Here is a 23,849-nt window from a genome sequence, read left to right as displayed (position 1 = left end):
TTTTCGGATTTATGAATACTTTACAACACAATTACTGGTATCTTACATACTTTATTTTACAATACATACAATTGTACATTATTTTTAATGCGATCTGCTTATAGCGCAATGTGATTCTTTGGACCCCAAGCACAGCGTTATAAGGGGGTTGAGCTGTAATTGCTTATTTGAAACTGCTCTTATTTTCAGACCTAAAGGTTACATTAAATGAAAGTTTCCTATCCTTTTATTCATAAACTAGAACCCACCGAAAGACTATTGGTTTTGTGCTGCGGTGTTGGCTGAGAAAACAGATGGAAACAAAATATAACAGGAAATTCAAAGGTACAGCCCACTTAGCAGATATTACAGTGCATTGCAGTGAAAGGGTTAAGTCAGGTGTGGGCAATCAGTGGCCTGTAGGATATGATGGACATTGGAATGGCCTGCGTGATGATACCCGGGGCCACCCCTAAGCCCCACCTCTCCTGCCTTCTTGTGTGGTCCTGCGCCCAGCCGACACTCTCCTTAGTTGCGTGGCCCTCTCACGCCAATCCTCCCCGCCGTTGCACCCAGTCAGCGCTACAAGTTGGGCCCAACTTCCACATCCACCCGGGGGTCCGCAGCTGCCTTAAAAAATAGGTTGGAATGTGTAGGTGAATAGGTGCACTCACTCGACCACAAGCAACGGGTGCCCGAAAATCCACCCGCTGGGGCAGATGGATATAATAAACATAAATTTTCAAGGTGAAGATGCTTGACAAAGGTCAGTGTTAGTGATCGACATGTCGATTGGTTTGGATTAAATACCACTTTTTTTTTTTCAAAGACCCTCGGAGTGCTGCTTCTTTCATCCCCTTGGATTCGTTTATTTAAAAATAAATAAAAACGGTTGGCCAACCCAACGTTATGTAGCTTTTCAAATGTAGCTGTCAAGGCCTAACTGGGAAAAGTACAGTGTAACAATATTAAACCCTTTGAGTCCCCAAAAAGGCACAGCACCAGAGTGACCCTGACCCCCCGTAAAGTCAGGATAATGTGATTGCGATGCCCCCCACAGTGATGCAAATGGAACAGGAGCGTCCATCTCTAAGGTTCAGATCTCGTTCACCGCTCACACGTAATCGCCCCTAGAAAACAAGCAACAATGGGCATGTCAGCCCTTATGACATGGAAGCTACGTCCTGTGGTGCCCTGATGCAGGGGTGCGCAAACTGGGGGGCGCGGGCAGTTGCAGAGGTCCCGCGCTCTTCCCGCCGGCATTTACATTAAATGCCGGGGGATCAAAAATGGATCAATAACAATTATATAATCTAACAGGATTTGAACATATATATTCATAAGCAGAGGCTGTAATTTTAATCACTTTAGTGTAAGAGCATTCTAAACTAGTGGTATTCAACCTTTCTTTGGTTAAGGAACCCTACAATTATATTGTGAAATTCTGCACAACCCCAAACCTCTCTAATAGCGCTTCTGAGATCAGATGCACTGTAAGGAACCCCAACCCTCTCTAATAGCACTTTGGAGATCAGATGCATTGTAAGGAACCCCAACCCTCTCTAATAGCGCGTCTGAGATCAGATGCATTGTAAGGAACCCCAACCCTCTCTAATAGCGCTTCTGAGATCAGATGCATTGTAAGGAACCCGAGCCCTCTCTAATAGCGCTTCTGAGATCAGATGCATTGTAAGGAACCCAACCCTCCCTAATAGCGCGTCTCCCTTTCAATGAATACCCACCCAGTGATTGTGTGTCTGTGAGAGTGTATATCTGTGAGAGAGTGTGTATCTGTGAGAGTGTGTGTCTGTGAGAGTGTGTGTCTGTGGGAGTGTGTGTCTGTGAGAGTGTGTCTGTGAGAGAGTGTGTGTCTGTGAGAGAGTGTGTTTCTGTGAGAGAGTGTGTGTCTGTGAGTGTGTGTGTCTGTGAGAGAGTGTGTGTCTGTGAGTGTGTGTGTGAGTGAGTCAGTGTGTGTGTGAGTGAGTCAGTGTGTCTGAGTGTTTGTGAGTGTCTGTGTGACTGTGCGTGTCACCCTCTCTCCGTGTCACCCTCACCCTCTCCGTGTCGCCCGCTCACCCTGTCGCCCTCTCCTCTCCCTCTCTGTCGCACTCTCCCTTTCTCTCTGTCGCACTCTCCCTCTCTCTCTGTCGCACTCTCCTCTCTCTCTCTCTCTCTCTGTCGCACTCTCCCTCTCTCTGTCGCACTCTCCCTCTCTCTGTCGCACTCTCCCTCTCTTTCTGTCGCACTCTCCCTCTCTCTGTCTCTCTCTCACCCACTCTCTCTGTCTCTCACCCACTCCCTCTCCCACTCACTCTCTCTCTCCCACCCACTCTCTGGATCTCTTAACTTAACCCTATATATCTTAACTGCCCTATACCTACACCGAAATAACCTATACTGCTTTCTTCCAGATCTAACTCTCGAGCTTCACATGGGAGACATCGGAATCCCCCCTAACCCAGAAGACAGGTAAGGAACACCTCCCCTCCAATGTATAACATTTCAGGAATGAGGGTAACTGGACATTGAGGGACTGCGGATCAGGTAAGATCCCAGGCGGGATTGCTGCTTTAGATATTGTGACGCGGGGGCGTCCAGGAACTAGTTATGGGGTTCAGGAAACTAGTCATTCACATATGGCTTTTTTTTCTAAATCTGACATTTACACACAAATACACACACACACACACACACACGTAACAAGGACTAATTGTAGTATAATGTAATACAATAAATAAACTTATGTCAAAAACGAATGTTGTTCTTACTAGAAATTTATTGATTTTTTTTTTTAAAGCGGGGCTGGGGGCGGGGCTAGGTGGCAAGTAGATTTTTTTGTTCGGCTAGTAGATTTTTGGGTGATTTGTCGACCACTGTACATTATATATATATGTATATATATACATTGAGCTGCAGAAGTCTCTAGTCTGTGATCATTGCCCAATGAAAATCCAGTATAATTTTGTCACCTGCAGCCCATGATTATGCCATACTCGCGTCTCGATCATTTTCATAATGTTGAGCTTGAGTTTGCAGGCAGGTCTTAGATAGACTGACCAGTAGAAGGCTGCAAGGAGCTGCTTTCAAAGCCTGATCTCCATATTTATAGCTCTGTACCAAAGTGCTCCACAATATTTATATTGCATAATAAGGGGTGTGCATACATTTCCTATAAATGTTTATTGGACTTGCTATACTACAAATATGTCAGAGCAATCATTACAGTGAGGACATCATCAACATACAAGACTGAGCAAAGTTGTACAAAAATAAACATTTGTTGTTTATAAGTTCAAAACGAAGCTGCATATATTACATCCATAAAGCAGCTCAGGAGCTCTTTAACCAACTGACCCAGAAAGATGTGACATGCTCTAAGCTGTACCCCCAATCATAGCAAAGCCACTCTCCCCAATTAATCGCTAGGAACTTTTCACAAGCAACTCCAGACAATCAAGAATCAACCAGCTGCATCAACCCATCACACTCAACTGATGAGCCCTACAGCACAGTGAAGCTGGGAAAGACAATAAAAAAACACCTGGACAGAATAGATTACTTTTTCACTACTCCCTTGTGTCATCATTTCATGATAACAAACAACTTACATCCAACTGTTACATATCCCTACTAGACATTCATGTACACAGAGGGTTTCTTATTTCCTTGCACACAAGGAGTAATGATAAACTAAATCATTTGACATTTCCTAAACAATATTTTTTTAATAAAAATGTTTTACCAGGAAGTAATACTTGAAAATGAGAGGTAACTCTCAATGTATGTCCTGGGCAGAGTTATAACAATATGTGCTTACATTAAAAGAACAGAGGTTATAGTCAATTCACAGACATATCATGGACAGATAGAGTTGGAAAATTGGATACAGGGGATAAAAGGGCTGGTGAGTTTCAGTTTGAAATAGAGAAGCTTTAACATTACCAAACATCAGCAAACGGCTCACACCCTTTGGCTGTGCCAAAGGCTGTCCACCTTTGGGGCGACGCAGATGTTCACTGAAGGGGTTCAATTTGAATGCAGCTGTGATTGCTACAAAGTTTCCAAGGCAATAGACAAGCATTTGGTTGCATTTTGATAATATCACGCATACACTCAAAATTAACTCTTTAGCAACTTCGTAATCTGCCATTATGATGGAAGTGTCCATAATCACAGTCACAATATGTAGACATTTAGATGTGACCGTTTTGGATTAAGCCACACCCACACAATTGCCCCATGCCCCCATTCCAAATCACAAGCACTTTACTCATCGGAATAACTGGCAACACTATGTACATATCACTCTATCCTCCCAAAACTAACTTTCCAAAGTAAAGCAAAGAAGTGCTCAATATGTTTTTACGGTCAGGGATTATGGGACGAAGTTGCCAAATGTTCATTTTTTAATGTAGGGGCTTATCAAGACTGCAGGCTTTTTAGGCTACTCTCCTCAATTCGCCATTCAGCCTGTGCCCTCAGAGTCACCATGCCCATTTCCTGTTGGCACTGCAAGCTAGAGAGTGGACTAGTGACTGAGAGGCCCTTTTCCCTACAAAGTTTGGCATCACAGAGTGTGTATACCTGCTTGGTGTGGGATGGCAGGGAGAAATTGAAACCACGGCTTATAGATGGTATGAAGTACAGGACCGGGTTGAGGCAGCTGTTAAAGCTGACCAGGGCTAAGGTAATTCGACGTAGTTTGTAGATGTGACTGAAAGCTGTGCAGTGCTGGATGATGCCCATTCTCATGAGGAAGTAAAAGAAGTGTGTGATGTGATAAGGCAAGAAGCAGAGGAGAGAGATAGCAAGGATAAGACTGATAATCCTCAGGGCCACTTTGCGGTGTGTGCTTGTTCTGATTTGGCACACCCGCCGTGCCATCACTGGGAATACCACTCCAATGATAGTGAAAGGGACCACAAAGCCGAAGATAAGGGCACACACATTATAAGGCAGAAGTCGATGCTGCCAACTCGTGGAAGAGAAATCCTCAAAACAAGACGTGCTGCTGCTGTTTTCTGGCACATTGACAAGTGGCCCACCCAGGATCAAGGGCAGCACAATGGCAATGCCTGTCATCCAGATACCAATGGTCAACACCAAAGGGTAGCGACTGGATTTCAGCCGGAGGTAGGTTAGTGGGTGCACAACGGCCAGGTACCTCTCCAAGCAGATGCAGGTGAAGAAACCAATGCTGAGGTAGATGTTGGCATAATAGAGAGTTCCAGTGATGCGACAAGCCACGTCACCAAACACCCAGTCATTGCCAATGTTATGGTAATAGATGCGGAAGGGCAGGAGGCATATGAAAGCAGTGTCCACCACTGCCAGGTTCATGAAATAGATATGTGCGCTCTTGGTACGCTGTGACCGGTGGCTCAAGAAGTATAGAGCTAAGGCATTCCCTGGCAGGCCGAGTATAAACATCAGGCTGTATGTAACAGTGAAAAACCCATACTGAAAGTCTGCTTGCAAACTGCATTCTGTACTGAAGTTGGTGGAAGGCGTTGTTGTTACCGGGGAGAATACCCACACAGCCATGAATACAAGGAAGAATTGAAGATCCTCTGATGGGAATTGTAGCAGCACAGACCAAATCTCATCTGCAAAGTTTTTTCAGGGCTGTCTGTTAAGCACCATCACATCTAGTGAGATCCAGTAAGGATGCAGACCTGAAGAGGGAAGTGGGAGTAATGGGCTGGAATTGCTGCAGGTCGATTCAATAAACATTTAAAGGATAGAAGAATCAGTGCTACAGTACTCTTTAAAGTAGTCTGCAGCGTAAGAAACCACAGGAAACAGCCTTTACTCCTCCTACACAAGTCTCTCACGTCACTGAAAGGTCCCACCAACAAGTCAAAAGGGCTAACCACAGTGATCTAAAATTAGCACCAGCTGCAGTAATGACTTCCTTGCATGTTACTTGTAACCCCTATAATTTAGCTCAGACTAACACCTAATGCTTTGGTGGGGGCCTGAGTCCTTCTTCTAGATACGATACCCCACACGTGGCTGTACGTCAGACAAGGGGAGGCTGACTACAGTAATGTTTATAGCACAAAGGTACTGTATTTATATGGTAATTGTCTTCATATACCCAGGTAAACCATATGATCTTGAACTGGAGGAACATTCAGTGCACACGCAATACATAGGAACATAATCCCCTCAAGACGCTGCGCAAGTGCGTCTGTGTCTCTCTCTCTGGTACCATCTGACCCTATGTATAAGGGCCTGTGTGAAAGTGCTGGCACACTGCTTTAGCTCTTAATTTGGGTATTTACGTAGCAGGCCTTTACTTCACAAATGCTTCCGTACCCTTTACTATGCTTCTGCTGAGGATCTCCTGACGGTGCGCGTGCCTCCTACTGATGTCCAATGGATGCCCCACTGGGCTCCACTCGTGGAGTCAACCTGCATTCCTTCCAGTCCGCATCTTCTGAGCTCGTGCGGATCGCTGCCTGGCTCTTAACCACCACTGGTCAGTCCTGAGATCCCTCTAGATGCGGCAGCTCCACAGGGCTTTTTTAAAGACTCCTTTCACCTTAGTCCCTCCTCTTTCAAGTCCATTGCCATTGGCTGATGTCATGGCTATCACGAGTCACATGCTGAACACACATTTGAGAGGAGCCTGGCAGTGAGCAGTGTGTGAGTGCTGCATGCATTTTACAAGGGGTTATTTACTCTTGAGCTGTAAAATCAGCAATGCACTGAAATAATTGGTTTACCTTCACAACATTAGCAATAATTTGAGGATAATTAAAATGATTGCAATTCTTTTAACCCTATTACAAAATAATGCACTGCTGTGAAGGCAGTAATTCTTTTACATCAGTCATATCTGATTTGTGAAAGTACCACAGAGGATGATTCACAATGAGATGTGTTGCTAATACCTGTGGCTTTTTTATTTGGAACAGCACAAACCTGTCCATTTCATTACCTTATGTTTTTCATGGCACCAGTGGGCAGTGCCGCAGACAGCTTTCCTGAGGCACAGGACTAGCGTTTCCACTGGGCCCCTGCCCCACCCGACCCGTCTATCTTTCACACCCCCATTTATCCCCTCCCGACCACCTCTCACACCCCCACCTCTCCTACACCCCCAACTCTCTATCCCTCACCTTTCTCTTCCACACCCCATCTGTCTCTACCATGCCCCCACCTCTCTCTCATGCCTCCACCACTTTCTCCCACCTCTTTCCCTCACACCCACACCTCTCTCACCCTCTCTCCCATAGACCCCCACCGCTCTCTCCCATAAACCCCCCCCAACTCTCTCCCTCTCTCCCCTCTTTCCCACACCTCCTCCCTCTCCCATACACATAATAACCCCTGATGCTCCCATACACATAACCCCCTCCACATAATACACACATAAAAAAAAAAACCTCCACGTAATACACAACAACACCCTCCCCCTTTACCTGGAGGCTTCTGGTGCCTCACCAATCAGCCCACCCAACTTCTGGCTCTGGGGCGGGGCCTACACAGGAGGCTGGCCACGAGCAGGGGAGAGAAGCCGTTGCAGGGTGGAAGGAAAGCTGGGGCCCGGCAGAGCTGGATGTGTATGTTGGGCCCAACTTCTGGCCAATATATGTACAAGAGATATAGAATAACAGGTGCAATATAAGAACAGTTAATTAACAGGTCATTAATTATGTGTATATATATATATATATATATATATAGATGTAGAGGTATCTGTACCGTGTTAGCCTTGCTTTAATAATCAAAAACAAATAGACGATACCGTTCTGTGGCTAACGAAATGCTTTTATTTGTGCGAGCTTTCGAGATACACTGATCTCTTCTTCCGACGGTGTTACATTGAAAAAGCAAGAAAGGTTTTTACTTAAAAACAGCGCATGCAAGAATGTTATCTATGACTGAAACCTAACACCCCCCCTGTGTAGTATGCGATTTATGACTTGAGGTGTTAAATAGTCCTTGAATGTTAGTGATGTAAGAGTGTGTGTGTGTATATAAATATAAATTGGTAAAGAGCCCACAGTTTATACAGCGCTTTACAAAAGGTGTGTGTGGAGTGGGAGTGTATATCAATGGTGTGGGTAGGTGTAGAAATGTAAGAGGCTGTAGCATTACTAAAAGTGTGTAGATACTATGTGGTCCCTATTGGTATATAGGGATGGAATTGCATAGAGTATTTGTATGTGTAAGAGACAGCTGTGTGTGCATTCATATAGTGCAGTATGTATAGACATGGCCTTTAGCACTCATGGGAAGAGAGTTCTTGCATATCAGTAGTGACTCATAAAACTTCTGTCTCGGTTTAGGCCATCGTCCCGAACAGTTGTATAAATTTGTATTCATGCAACCGTCTCTCTTTCAGTGTTCTAAGATTACCTTTGAGTATGGCCACCTTCAGATCGTTCATCTTGTGGCCAGAGTCAGAGAAATGTTCGCCGACAGGACTGTCTCTTGGTCCACGTGTGATGCTGTGGCGATGCAGATTAATTCCCTTGTGTAGCCCCTGTCCCGTCTCACCTATGTAGTAGCACCCCCCTGGGCATTCCATGCACATGATGAGGTACACGACATTGCTGGAGGAACAGGTGAACCTTCCTCTGATTTTGTACTCCAAATTTCTGTGTGGTATTTGTATTGTGCCCGCTGTGTGGAGCATTGCGGAGGTTTTGCATCTTGCGTCCTGGCATGGTCTTCTCCCGCATTCAGTTGTACTGTTGAATACTTTACTCCTCACCATCATTTTCTTGAGATTATGAGGTTGTCTGTATGATAATAAGGGCGTTTCAGGTAAGACCTATTGCAGTCTTGTATCTTCCTGGAGAATGGGTTGTAGTTCCCTGGCGATCTTGCGTAGGGCTTCTAGGTGTGGGTTATATGTGACCTGTCGCTTGTCTCTTTCTGTATGTATTCAAGGAGATCACTTATTGGTATTCTGGTGGGTTTGTGGATTTGCTGGTCTACAATTCTGTGGTTATATCCATGGTTTATGAAATCTGATCTCAAGGCTGTAATCCGCTGGCCCTTTCTGGGATCCTAGACGGTTCTGAGTAGGTACCTTTTATACTCCATTTTGGACTGGGAACTGCCAATTCCCTTTTGATTGAAAAGAATACTCAGATAGATCCACCTGTAGAGCTAATCCGCTGACACCCGGGGACCCTCTGCATATGGCCTGCTGTGGCTTGTCTGTTTCTCCCCCATGTGGTACCTGCGTGTTTCCATTGGCCATATAATTGGGATGTCACTATAAGGGCACTGTCCCTATCTGTAACATAATAAACAAGGCCTCTTCTATTACTTCATGAACATTATCCCTATCTACACTCTCCGAGGCTCCTCTTCTCTTGCCCTCCAGGAACCTATCTATCCTATGTAACGGGTGGACCCCCTTGTCTGACCCACCCAATCTCACATTGGCTCGTGTGGTCTAACCGGTCCCCATTACATGATCGTGTATGGTGGTGCACCTGCAAGTAACAGGACTCCTGAGTCTCCCGCTTGATGGTATTAGGGGATGTCATCAGGACAGGTAGCTGAGGTAGTGGGTGCGAGTCCAACTTACATCATGTTCAATGCCTCCACCTCATCAGGATCTATGCTTCCGCAGGGAGATGGTCCTGGTGAGGAACTCCTTCTCGGTGGTGACTGCCACTGTAGAGTAATCTCACACTCACACAGTGGGGTTTTCATTAACAAGGCCATCTTTATTGTAGATTGGGATGTAGCAGACTGTCCCATGCAGCTGCCGGTTCTAGCCGCACATCTCTTCGTGCTGTCCCTTTGCCAGGTACGCCCTCCCGTATTGAAGTGGGATTCCCTCTTCTCCTAGGGAGATCACCCCTGTGCCAGGTCCCTGGACACAGAGTGGCTTAGACAGACTTGATTGGTCAACCTGGACCGCTAGTTAATGCACTAGGGTCACAAAAGTGTTCCTACAATCCCTTATGCAGGAGCATACACTCTACCAACTACTTCACACACAACACTAACTGACAGTGTTGTGCCTTATATACTTCAGGAGGCAGGCGCATCTCTGATGTCACTATCCAGGGACTCAGAGCATACAGCCACTCCCCTCCATACATAGGGCACCTCACCAGGGTGTGAGGGAAAACCTTCATAACTACTGCTGGCATACCTGTACTTATCAGGACTTACTGCCAACAGAGAGGAAAGTAGTATACCATTATTAAGCATGGATATATACTCCCCCTGTTGAATCCCCACCGTCCCGGCTGGGACCTAAATTTGGTGTACCTTGCGCCAGGAAACACTGCAAAAGAACACACAAATAACACGTCAAACATTATAACATGTTCATAATAATGTAAGAACATTTCACTCACTGACCAGCAGGGAGCGCTAAAGAAAAGGCAGACCACTCTATTTCGGGACCTAATAATAGTGTCGAGGGTCTGGTTTCTTCACCTCCCGTCCCGCTGCATCGGTGACTGTCCCACTATACTCTCGGGGCAGACCTTGTTCATTACAGTACACCACTTTGTGCATGTAAATACTGCGCCCGATCTTCCAAACCCTCATCAGTTGGGAAACCCTCTGCTCAGCCTGAATTCCCTTAATGGCCCCTCCCTTATTGACAATGTAGTACTCTATGTCAGTACGGAGCCACCTCTCTCGATTATCCTCTATCTCTCTCATCAGAGGTTCGGGGACATAAGGGTACTCAAGCCCATGAGACCTCTTATACTTCGCTGCAATAGCTCGCTCAGCTCGACAGGTCCGGGTCAATTTAGCTTGCCCAGCCCTCCCCGGCAACACCCATGACAGGGGCTCATCTGATTCCACGGGATCCTCTAATCCTTCAGAACCTTTGGGCCTAATAAACCCCCCTTTAATTCGGTTCCACCTTACTTTCAACTCTTGGAGGTACGCCTCATCACTGAACTCCCCGGGAGCCCACCAATGGTCAACTATCCCATGCCTTTCTAAAATGAAACGGGTTCGATCTATCCATGCGACATACCCCTCATATGCCCACCATCTAGTTTCCCTTATCTCCTCTGAGTTGGATTCTAGTGGCTCTTCCGCTTCAGGCCCACCCGAAGATACCCCCGAAGTACCCTCAGAAGGCGTAACCTTTCCCCGGTGCTGTGATTTGTTCCCACCCGTAATACTTAACACACTAGGACAATCACTAGGTACCGACCCCTGTCGGGAAATCCTCCCTCCTCCCTCCGATCCCTCATCCGAAGTTCCCCAGTCCAGGCTTTCAGTCCGATCCTCGGCAGGACCCCGGGAATCCCCTGACATCCCTAGGCTAGAAGTGGACCCGAATGAAAAAGTGACGGGGACAGGAGCTTTAACTAGGGCCTTGAGGCTAACTTTGGGAGTGGACGGGGTTGGGGGACGGGGACGGACTGTAGGTATTGGCAGGGTTAAGACCTGCTCCCCGGCAATACCTGACTCGATTCCGCCACAAAGTCCTTTCTTTTCTCCTGCAGCTGGGCTTCTTGCTCTCTGACTCGAACGCCCGCTCCTTCTGCCAGTAGGAGATCGACTTCCGCTGCTCGACCGCAGAGGCGCGATCATCTCCCACTCGATGCCGCTCTGGTCGTCTGGAATCTCCTTCGTGCACGCACGTGCTTCGACGCCATCTTGGGTTGGGTCCCCAATCGGGACCTCTTCCTCCACGAGGACATCCGGCAACGCCCGTCTGCTACGCGATCCAGTCTGGCCCTGGACCCGCTCTTCTTTCACCTCCACCCCCTGGGTCTGCGACGAGCACTGTGCTAGCCTACTACTTCGCAGTGTCGGGTGGATCGACCTCCTTCCGACCCGCTAGTCACCACGGCAGTGGGACTCCGGCGATCGGGTTGTCGCGGTACTGGAGACACTCGACTCTGTGTCTCCACACCACGAGGGATAGCATCTCGCCAAGGTGTACCACTTGTATGGTGCCCTGACAATAAGTCCTGCGCATCAGACAATCTTGCACACTCCTCGTCCGAGGACTCCAACTTACAGTTCGGGCGGGGCATCCCAGTAGGAGACCGCCGATGGGCTCCTCTTCGGTCACCCCTCCGATGGCTGGTTTTCTCCGTCTTGAGAACCAGACCCGATTCCTGCTCCGCGGGACCTGCACTCTCACTCCATAGTGCACCCGGAAGCTCCGCTGCCGACATCGGGACATTTCCTTTCACTCCCACGGCTTGTACTGGCACAAAAGTTGTCATGGGCCACATATACTGCAGTCCACAGTGAGGGCATCGTGCCTTGCTGCCCACGGCTCCGCCCGGCAGTCTGCACTGCAGGCAGAGACACGCCACAGTCTCCACACCCTCTACACGGATGATCAGGAAGCCTCCTGGAGCCGAGTAGGGATGTGTAGAGATCAAGGGACTCTGTTCCATTTTCTCAGAAATTTCAGCCATATTCACCAGCGGAGGCACTCGTTTCAGAGGTCTGTACTGGTCAATGGCTCTTTGCAACTGAAGGGCAGGGGCTGGTTTGGCAACCCTTCCTCCTACTTTCTCCATCAGCATCCGGTGGAACTGCAAACCACTCCCCCTGGTTGAAACTAGGGGGATGTCTCGTAGACTTGTAGGCTGACCCAGCACAGGTGCAGAGTGAGTCATAGTCCATGAGGTCGCGGCTCCAGCTTTCGCGCCAATCTCCCCAACAGGGTGGGGTTTCCTCGTTGGTGCCAATCCTGGCCAACAATTAGCAAGCTGCAAAGTTGCAAGACTTTCTGCAGCTGGCCCACGCGGTGTCCCGGGAACGCGGGAACCGCCATCTTGGTTTTGGTTCGTATTGTCTTTCTTCATATTTGAGGTAGCGTCTGGCTGTTTGTATATTGGTGTATAACAAAGTCCATTTCGTTCCTCCCATCTAGCAACACTGTCGTCCTCACTAGTCTCGAGGGTACTTTCCCGAGAACATAGACAGGACAAACACGGCGCAGCCACGGCTTTCACGCCATTCCACAACAAGCTCACAAAAGTCTCTTCTGTAGCTTGTTCTTCTTCCACGCACAGGTCATATGCGTGTTCTTCCTCTATCCGCCATCCTCGACCTTCTGCGCTCTGCAGATCCTCCATTCTGACGGTTCTCTCTGCCCGGCATCCTGGACCTTCTGCTCTTTGCAGATCCTCCATTCTGACGGTTCTCTCTCGATCACTGTATACTGGATTATTGTACATGGAGCTCCTCTCTGCGGGGCAGCTACCACATCAGTACAATAAACATGCCTTGTGCACCACCTTGTGTACCTAACGTAGATCTGACTCGTGTTTGCACTACCTCAGGCTAGGCTCACTCTTTCTGTGTCTACTGTATCGCTTTCCTCCAGTCTGTGCTCCTTGGTAAGTGATCTGGAATAGAGACTAGAGTACTCTGGCTCTTCCATGCAGTACTTTGGGCGTCTACCTACTGTTGGCTAGCCTAGTGCGGACCCTTCCAGAATTCCTGCCCTAAGTTACCAGTTTACCCCTTCAGGCGTCCCCCACTAGCGCTACCTCAAGGTGACTAGAACAGCAATAGCCCCCTGCTCCAGACCCACTAACCCCTAACGGATCCCAAGGCGTCTGTGCGGCCTGCAGCTCCAGCAGCTCCCCGACTACCCCTGGTTCCATCCCACGCAGCACAAAGTGGCAGCAGACACTCTCCGTTTCCTATTGTGTGCCTAGCAAAAGCCTGTCCTGTTAACAGGTATCTCAGCAGCGCCTCCAATTGTAACGGGTGGACCCCCTTGTCTGACCCACCCAATCTCACATTGGCCCGTGTGGTCTAACCGGTCCCCATTACATGATCATGTATGGTGGTGCACCTGCAAGTAACAGGACTCCTGAGTCTCCCGCTTGATGGTATTAGGGGATGTCATCAGGACAGGTAGCTGAGGTAGTGGGTGCGAGTCCAACTTACATCATGTGCAGCGCCTCCACCTCATCAGGATCTATGCTTACGCAAGGAGATGGTCCTGGTGAGGAACTCCTTCTCGGTGGTGACTGCCACTGTAGAGTAATCTCACACTCACACAGTGGGGTTTTCATTAACAAGGCCATCTTTATTGTAGATTGGGATGTAGCAGACTGCCCCATGCAGCTGCCGGTTCTAGCCGCACATCTCTTCATGCTGTCCCTTTGCCAGGTACGCCCTCCCGTATTGAAGTGGGATTCCCTCTTCTCCTAGGGAGATCACCCCTGTGCCAGGTCCCTGGACACAGGGTGGCTTAGACAGACTTGATTGGTCAACCTGGACCGCTAGTGTTCCTACAATCCCGTATGCAGGAGCATACACTCTACCAACTACTTCACACACAACACTAACTGACAGTGTTATGCCTTATATACTTCAGGAGGCAGGCGCATCTCTGATGTCACTATCCAGGGACTCAGAGCATACAGCCACTCCCCTCCATACATAGGGCACCTCACCAGGATGTGAGGGAAAACCTCCATAACTACTGCTGGCATACCTGTACTTATCAGGACTTACTGCCAACAGAGAGGAAAGTAGTATACCATTATTATGCATGGCTATACCTATATACTCCCCCATGACGTCAGCATCCCCGCGGCAACAGAAGGTGAGACCCAGCATACGTTTCTCTGCTATTAACCCCCTATAACAACCCGGTAACCCCATTGAAGGGGGGATATATCTATAAAACAGAAAATGTTGTTTGTTTGCTGTGCCTCTGGGCAATCTGATTGGTCCGTCGGTCTGTCACTCTGCCTCTGGCCAATCTGATTGGTCCGTGGCCCGGCCCCGCCCCGCACGCCTCTCATTGGCCTGCGGGGTTCGCTGTCATTGGCCTGCGTGGTTCGCTGACCACACATACCCAACTGCTACCTCAGGTACCGTGCGCTGCCACGTGCCACACACCCTCACCCTTCACCTGACCCGCCGCTTCACACACACCCCGCGCGTTGTGGTGCCCTGGGGCGGCCTGTTTGTTACCCCTCGACGCCCACTTCCCTCTCGCTGTGTGCTGCGTGACATGCCAGCGGGTGGGGGGGGGGGGACAGGGCAGTGGCGGCCGCATCACGGCTGACTGTCCCCTGGGGTGGCCGGTCCGTTACCCCTCAGCGCGCACTTCCCCCTCGCCGCGTGATGCGGGACATGCCAGCGGGGGGGGGGGAGGGGGGGAAGGGGGTGGGGAGCAGGGCAGTGGCGGTCTCGACACGACTGACTGTCCCCTGGGGCGGCCGGTGGGGGGATACTGGCACCACCTTTCCTCTCCCCAACCCCCCTCCTCTCCCCACCGGCACTCACCTCCAAACTTGCGCCTCTTACTCCTGTGTCTCTGTGTGTGTGTGACACTGTGTGTGTGTGTGACACTGTGTGTGTCTCACTGTGTGTGACACTGTGTGTGTGTGTGTGTGGGGGGGGGACACTGTGTGTGTGTGAAATAAGTCAAAACCAATGTGGCTAAATAAACAGGTAGAAGAGGAAATGGACAAGAAGAGGAAGGCGTTTAGATTCTTTAAGTCAGAAGGGACGGAGACATCGTATCAGAATTATAAGGAATGTAACAAAAATTGCAAAGGGGAAATCAAATTAGCAAAAATGGATAATGAAAAAAGGATTGCAATAGAAAGTAAGGTCAACCCTAAAAAGTTCTTTAATTACCTTAATAACAGAAAAATGAGAAAATAAAATATAGGACCCTTTCAGTGTGAGATGGGTAGGCAGATTATTGGAGATAAGGAAAAAGCAGAGGTATTGAACAAATTCTTTGCCTCTGTGATTACGAGGGAAGAATCAAGTTCAATAGTAGTGCCGCAAGAGAATGCCACAACCTCCACATTAATGAACAATTGGTTAACTGAGGAAGAAGTTCATAAGCGACTTGAAAAAATTAAAGTAAATAAGGCACCTGGCCCCGATGGCATACATCCAAGAGTTCTCAAGGAATTAAGCTCAGAAATAGCCAAACCATTATATTTAATATTCAAGGACTCCATTTCCACAGGCTCAGTACCACAAGATTAGCGTAAAGCAGATGTGGTGCCTATATTTAAAAAGGGAGCTAGATCACAACCAGGAAATTACAGACCTGTAAGCCTGACTTCAATAGTGGGGAAACTACTTGAAGGTTCAATACGGGATAATATTCAGGAATACCTAATGGAAAACAAAATTATTACTAATAGTCAGCATGGATTTATTAAGGATAGATCATGCCAAACTAACCTTATTTGTTTCTTTGAGGAGGTAAGTAGGAATTTAGACAAGGGTAATGCAGTTGATGTGGTCTCCTTAGATTTTGCAAAGGCTTTTGATACTGTTTCACACAAGAGGTTGGTGTACAAAATAAAGAAAATTGGACTCAGTAATAATATATGCACCTGGATTGAAAACTGGTTAAAGGACAGACAACAGAGGGTTGTCATAAATGGAACTTTTTCAGGTTGGGCTAAAGTCGTGAGTGGAGTACCTCAGGGATCGGTACTGGGACCCCTGCTTTTTAACTTGTTTATTAATGACCTTGAGGTTGGCATCGAGAGCAAAGTCTCCATCTTTGTTGTTGATACTAAATTGTGTAAGGTAATAGAATCAGAGCAAGATGTAATTTCTCTTCAGAAGGACTTGGAGAGACTGGAAACGTGGGCAGGTAAATGGCAGATGAGGTTTAATACAGGTAAATGTAAGGTTATGCATTTGGGATGCAAGAATAAAAAGGTGACTTACAAATTAAATGGAGATATATTGGGGGAATCCTTGATGGAGAAGGATTTAGGAGTGCTTGTAGACTGCAGGCTTAGCAATAGTGCCCAATGTCATGCAGTAGCTGCAAAGGCAAACAAGATCTTATCTTGCATCAAACGGGCAATGGCTGGAAGGGAAGTAAACATAATTATGCCCCTTTACAAAGCACTAGTAAGACCACACCTTGAATATGGAGTACAATTTTGGGCACCAATCCTAAGAAAAGACATTATGGAACTAGAGAGAGTGCAGAGAAGAGCCACCAAATTAATAAAGGGGATGGACAATCTAACTTATGAGGAGAGGCTAGCTAAATTAGATTTACTTACATTAGAAAAGAGGCGTCTAAGAGGGGATATGATAACTATATACAAATATATTCATGGACAATAAGAGGAGCTTTCAAAAGAACTATTCATCCCACGTGCAGTACAAAGGACTCGGGGCCATCCCTTAAGGTTGGAGGAAAGGAGATTTCACCAGCAACAAAGGAAAGGGTTCTTTACCGTAAGGACAGTTAAAATGTGGAATTCATTACCCATGGAGACTGTGATGGCAGATACAATAGATTTGTTCAAAAAAAGGTTGGACATCTTTTTAGATGGAGGCGGTCACAGCACTTGGAGTCCAGTCAAAGGATGAAGATAAAATCAGCTTTATTAGAACATGCTGTACATCGCAGATAACATACTCTGACGCGTTTCGTCTCTGTCCGAGACTTTTTCAAAAAAAAAAGTCTCGGACAGAGACGAAACGCGTCAGAGTATGTTATCTGCGATGTACAGCATGTTCTAATAAAGCTGATTTTATCTTCATCCTTTGACTGGACTCTAAGTGCTGTGACCGCCTCCACCCTACTATTTATCTACATTTCAATCGGCTGGTGCACGCAGACTCCTCACCACGATACATCCCGACAGCGCTGACGTCACATCCCCCAACCATCGGCACGCCGGAGCGCAGTGACTGCAAGGACACACCAGCGGCTCCTCCTCTCTGAGTGAAACAGCGTGCGCTGATTTGGAATCAGCTGGTATCCACAGGGAAGCTGGGTTGGCGCGGAAAAACACCTAGGACGCCACCGCAAGCTCCCTCGTCCAGGAAAGACGCCAGGAGAGACGTTCCAGCAGGATACACAGCTCAACGTACTCAGCAACCTCCAGAGGATACAACATACACCGGGCGGGTAAGGGCAGCAGCTAACGGCACAAGGGACACAGGAGTGCGGTGTTTCTGGATACTTCACATTCCTGGACCCAGCCCCACACTGCAAAACGGGCCCCCCGCCACGGGTGAGTTATATTATCCTCATATTATTCTTATATGACTTATCATTCATGTCAATGGTGAGGAGCCATCTTTGATACAGCGGACTATGGATTATTCCCATTAACCCCTTATATACTTGACTTTGGTAGCATCAGCTTTTGGGTTCATTCCCTTGTCTATATCTATCTTTTTAGATGGGAAAGGTATACAGGGATATACCAAATAAGTAAACATGGGAAGAATGTTGATCCAGGGAGTAATCCGATTTATGAGATATCATTGAGATATCATTGGATGATATGACTCTGGGGTTTTTTTGTTTGCCTTCCTCTCGATCAATAAGTATAGATATAGGATAAAGTATCTGTTAAATTTAACATAGGTTGAACTTGATGGACGTACGTCTTTTTTCAACCTCATCTACTATGTAACTATGTAACTATGTGTGTGTGTGTGTATGGCAGACAGTCTGTGTGGTGGGGGCCGGGAGAACATGCAGGGGGGGGGGCACTAATGTGATGTGCAAGGGAGGGTACAGTGATGTCACGTGCAAGGGGGGAATCATGTGAGGTGCAAGGGGGGGGGAATCATGTGAGGTGCAAGGGGGGGAGTCAGGTGACGTGCAAGGGGGGGAGAGTGATGTGACGTGCAAGGGGGGGAGAGTTAGGTGACGTGCAAGGCGGGGTACAGTGATGTGGGGGCCAGGGGGGGTAGAGTGATGTGAGGGGCAGGGAGGGGAGATCGCAGCTGTGAAGGAGGGGGGGGGGTGGAGCTGTGAAGAGGGGGGGGGGCGGAGCTGGGAAGGGGAACGGAATTGTGAACGTGGAGGCCAGCCAGCTGTGAAGGAAGGTACATCCCGGGCAACGCCGGGTCTCTCAGCTAGTATATATATATATTATATATATATATACACATACATACTGTTCTAATACTGTACTTATTATACTATATATAAATATAATATAGGAAGCAACCAATACACAGCTTGCACTCAATGTACTAGTAAATATAAACAGGTGCTAGTCTCTAATAATAATGAAAACAATATTACCATATTCGCGTCCGGTAAAGAAAGACTGCACTCAATTCAGTATTTCTCGAACATCTGTATTAGGCATCAGTACAAAAAAATAGGCCGCCCAATCTGACGTTTCGGTCCCGGAACGGGACCTTTCTCAAGGAAACTAGATCCGCAGCACTCACAAGTTTGAAAAAATAGATGTTTCATCAAAAAGTCAGAGCTCTGGAGTCTGTTTGACTGTCTGATGACTTTTTGATTAAAAATCTATTTTTTCAAACTTGTGAGTGCTGCGGATCTAGTTTCCTGTATGCCTTTGGGACTGGTTGGTGTTCCCCGCCCAGTCCACCTGGACTATTGATAAGTATACTTTGTTTTTTATTTACATGATTGTGTGCACCCAGAATCTATATACAGTATATGTAGCCCTCTTTCTCTCTCTCTCTGGGAAATGTGCTGCTACCAGTGTGTTCTGTGGCTGCAGTATCATACCTGGTTGGTAAACAGGAGGCAGGAGATCTCCGTGATGTTGTGGGGACGACATCAGGACAGGCTCACAGTTGTTTTTGGTGGCCAGCGCCTCCAGTCCAAGAGGATCCCGAGGGTTCAGGATGTAGCTCATGGACACTTCTTCTTTCACTAGCCATGCTTCAAGGACTACACCAGTTGTTGGTATGGCTGAGGTTTATTTAGTACTGAGGTACATGCAGTGGATCATATATCAATTGTACCCTTTCTCCTAGGGAGTAGACCTCAGTCACTTCTCTAGCAGAAGAACTATCTTCAGTTTCTGAACACTCTGGCCAGGGCCATCTTAACAACATTAGGTGCCCCCGGGCAAAGCAGTGCACGGGGCCCTGCCTACATTATCGCTCCCAGCCTTCCACGCGCTCACTAGCAGCAGCAGGCACCGGAAGTGCTGCACTGCTAGGCTGTGAGCGGTTGTGACGCGAGTTGGGGTGCCGGGTGGGGGGAGAGCGAGCGGAGCCGGGGAGCCAGGGTGCCGGGTGGGGGGAGAGCGAGCGGAGCCGTGGTGCCGGGCGGGGGGAGAGTGAGTAGGGTTGCCAGGTGGCTTGTCCAAAAATACTGGACACAATGGTGAAAGGTGCGATGCACTCGAGAATCGTTAGTGGGGAAGAATGTTATTTATAAAAGACCTGACTGTTATGTCATTTGTTCTAAATTTCACTCCAAGTATTCACCAATTTGCACCAATTTATATTCTATTTCGTAAAAAATCTGGGGAGGAGTCTTGGGAGAGAGTGCCCTTCCGAGGATTGTTTTAGGAAATAGAATATGAAATAGTGCAAATTGGTGCATGCTTGGAGTGAAATTTAGAACAAATGACGTAATGGTCAGATCATTTATAAATAACTGACCTGCAGTCATACTGTACATGGCGAGCAATACTGATCTTACTGCTTCTCCCACAAATTTCAAATTGTTGCACCCCCTCCTCATCCTCTCTCTCCCCCCTTGTCCTCTCACCCCCCTTTGTCCTCTCACACCCTCCCTTCATCCTCTCATCCCCCCCATCCCCTCCTTTCATCCTCTGTTACCCCCACCCTTCATCCTCACCCCCTCTCCCTGTCATTATCAGTACAGTAGCTTTCAAATTTAGACTTCGAAATCCAGCTTTAATTTGCATATTAAATCATGCCATTGGATAAGTAACCTGCTCTGCCTTCTTGGGGATGATCTGTAAGTAAGAAGGGTGCTGCAGAGATTGCAATGCTGCTGTGATGAGAGCTGAGTTATGGAGCCTTTCTGAGAATTTAAATGGCGGTTATTTTTAATAGATCTTGAAAATGGAAGACTGTTAGTATAGTAAAAGAAAAGAAAGGGTGAATGAGCAATTAAACAAAGTTGCCAGTACTGTATGTACTGTGTCAACACACACACACACACACACACACACACACACACACACACACACACACACACACACACACACACACACACACACACACACACACACACACACTTTACACTTTGACAATTCACACACTCACTCAAACACACACACTGAGGCTCACACATATACAGGCAGGACATAGGACACACACACACTGAGACACACACACACTCTCACACACACAGGACACAGATAGACAGATACACACTGAGACACACACGCAGGACACAGATAGACAGACACACACATATACAGACAGGACACAGATAGACAGACACACACTGAGACACACACAGGACACAGATAGACACACACATTGAGACACACAGACAAAGCCTCACCACTCTGCTGCATGCTTCTCCTCCGCTCTTTGGCCCCACCCCCCAGGCTCCTGCCACCTCCTGATTGGCTGAATTACACAGCAGCAACCAATCAGAAGCTGCCCAGCCTAGCAGCAGCCCTCCTCTATCCCATGTCCGGACAGGGGAACCAAATACCGGACACCTGGCAACCCTAAGAGGGAGCCGGGGTGCCGGGCGGGGGGAGAGCATTGGTGGGCACCCATGGGCCGGGCGCGTAGGGCCCCCCTATGCTGTGGGGCCCCCGGGCAACTGCCCAGCGTGCCCATACATTAAGACGGCCCTGACTCTGGCATCTCTTCCAGAAAAACCTCACTCTCTGATGGCTATCCCAGACTCAACTCCAGACTAACCCTTACTCTATAGGAAAGAACACCCCCTCCTTCCCTGGGGAGTGGCTTGTAAGCCGGCCTATTCTTGTCAGAGACCCCCCTCCTTACAGTGAGAGCTACTCATAAACTTTATTGCTCATACCTTCTGAACAATATAACATTACACGCTGAACGTTAGAATAGACCTCATAGGAATCATGCCCACACTGCCCACACTTTATGGGGACTTACAGTGGAACCAAGGCCAGGGAATGTTAGTCCACGGAGACTTGGCTACATATATATTGTTCACATATTGTCCTTTTTATACTTTAGCTACTGTACATACTATATACTTCTCTTATATTGTGATCATTATATATATACTGGTCTTATATTGTACTTGTTATACTATAGCTATTGTAGCTACAGTATATTGTTTTAAAATGCAGCACTGTATACAGGGCAATAAAAATACACTCGGACGCACCCCTTTACATCTCATTATAATATTTGCAAGTAACGCCTCCTATTGCTCCAGGTAACCAATTCATTTCCTGACTCACGTAGCACAAAGTGCCTTCATACATTGAGGTTAAGCCTCTACTAGTGTAAATTCTAAAAGCAAATATGCTATATCCTCCTCGGAAACGGGAATCCCTGCCATGAAAAGATTAAAATTTGAGAACTTAATTTAGGGGTAAGATGCCAAAACGGCTTTTTCCACTTGTGTTCGATCTGTAAGACTGCCTTCTCACAGCAAGTCTTTGCCGTAATGTCTCTGTATCCGACACATCAAAACTTAGCTCTTTTTTTATATTTCCTTGGGGAATTTCAGATTCCTCCTTTTAAAAATGAATAATACAATTCAAACCTTGTATCCCAATGGGGTTAGAAGAAGGTTTATGGCTTTTGATAGCTATCCAGAAGTCCCACAAGGAGACAGAAACCGCACAACATTAGGAAAGAGAAACAGTCAAAGCAAAACCCTTTTAGAACAATTCTTTAACTAACTCAAAGATTTGATCTTGCTGGCGATGGTTCATGTGCAGTCTCTCCCAGGTCCACTATGAGCCAATAAACAGTGAGTATGAGCCAAGCAGAGGATTCTGGGAGAGGAAGTTTAGAGATAACAATGCATCACTTTCTATTCATGTGAATGGAAGCGGATGCATTAACTGTGTTATGACCAACCATTTCAATCTAGTGTCTCTTGGGGTGAACTTTTGCTGCGAAAGTGTACCAGAGCCCATTGCTCCAATTAAATCAGTGTCTGCGTGTGATTTGGGAGCTGTAAATAGGAGAAGTTACGTGGGAAACTGCTACCAAATGTCCTTTGTGTTGATATATCTCCCTTTTTAAAGTATTTCACGTGATGCTATGTAGTGTGTATTGCCCATAGTTATTGTTATTTATTCTTACTGCTGTTTTACCCCTAATTAGCACAATACTGCAGAATCATTTGTTTGTTTGCTTTTGGAAAAACAAATATTTTGGTTCTGTCTCAATCACAAAACCTGCAAGAAACAAACCCGAGCTTTATATTTTTGGCACTGTGAGAGAGGGAAAAACCAGGTCACATACAGGAGCAAAATACAGGGGAAAGTACTGAGGTTGAAGCGGCAAGACATGCCTTTTTATGTATAATGCTCACGTGTGCAAATATAAAATAATATTATTATATATAATAATAATCCTATGCTACAGATGTTATACATGCTTATATGTAACACACTTTCTCTCACCCCCTGGGAGATGTGTAGCTACGGTGTGTGTGGTGCAATACCTGTGGCTCACAGGAGGCCTGAGCCACCGCTGCTGGGAGCCTGGGGTGTATTCTGGAACCATGCTCGGTAGCGCCTCCACCTGTATGGGATTCTATGGTGTAGAATAACCCTGTTCCAGGACCCACATACAATAAACAATACACAGGGTTATGAGTAGAACAGTTTACTATATGCATAATAATCAGTCATAAACAATAGTGCCACGCTGTAACACTATGCCTCGCAGGGCCGTAACCCCCCACCGTGTCCCCCAACACCGTGTTCTCAGAGTCCCACACCCACCCAAGTGTGTGTGACAGCGCTGCCCACTAAAATTGAGTTGTGGGTTGGTGCACATATTGTGGCAAGGTACCTGCCAGGTGATGCCACACCCGGGCATGCAGATGCTGTCGTTGGGATCCATGGATCCAGGACGGTGTTCCGCGACGCCTCCGCCTTGACGGTGTGTGGGTCCCGCAAGGATTGTGGCACTGTATACAATGTCTCTTCGTTGCAGATGTCCTGGCTGTGTCCCTCACTTTAATGCTACAGGGGCAGTGTCCCTAT

General features: G+C 47.3%; 1 protein-coding gene across 1 annotated transcript; it reads right to left on the bottom strand.

The window, feature by feature from the left end:
* Positions 1-3,238: 3,238 nt before the first annotated feature.
* LOC142496490 (lysophosphatidic acid receptor 6-like) lies at positions 3,239-5,732 on the bottom strand. Its single transcript, XM_075603167.1, has one exon. It carries the CDS (start codon positions 5,521-5,523, stop codon positions 4,402-4,404), a length of 1,122 nt encoding a protein of 373 aa, XP_075459282.1. The 5' UTR covers positions 5,524-5,732; the 3' UTR covers positions 3,239-4,401.
* Positions 5,733-23,849: the final 18,117 nt, after the last annotated feature.

This window comes from Ascaphus truei, chromosome 6, assembly GCF_040206685.1.
Source record: "Ascaphus truei isolate aAscTru1 chromosome 6, aAscTru1.hap1, whole genome shotgun sequence".
Classification (NCBI taxonomy): Eukaryota; Metazoa; Chordata; class Amphibia; order Anura; family Ascaphidae; genus Ascaphus; species Ascaphus truei.
Note: the sequence above shows the minus strand (reverse complement) of the source record. Positions and strands in the feature narration are given on the sequence as shown.

Coding starts and splice junctions, on each gene's coding strand:
- LOC142496490 (XM_075603167.1), bottom strand. CDS start 5,523: ATGGCTGTGTGGGTATTCTCCCCGGTAACAACAACGCCTTCCACCAAC.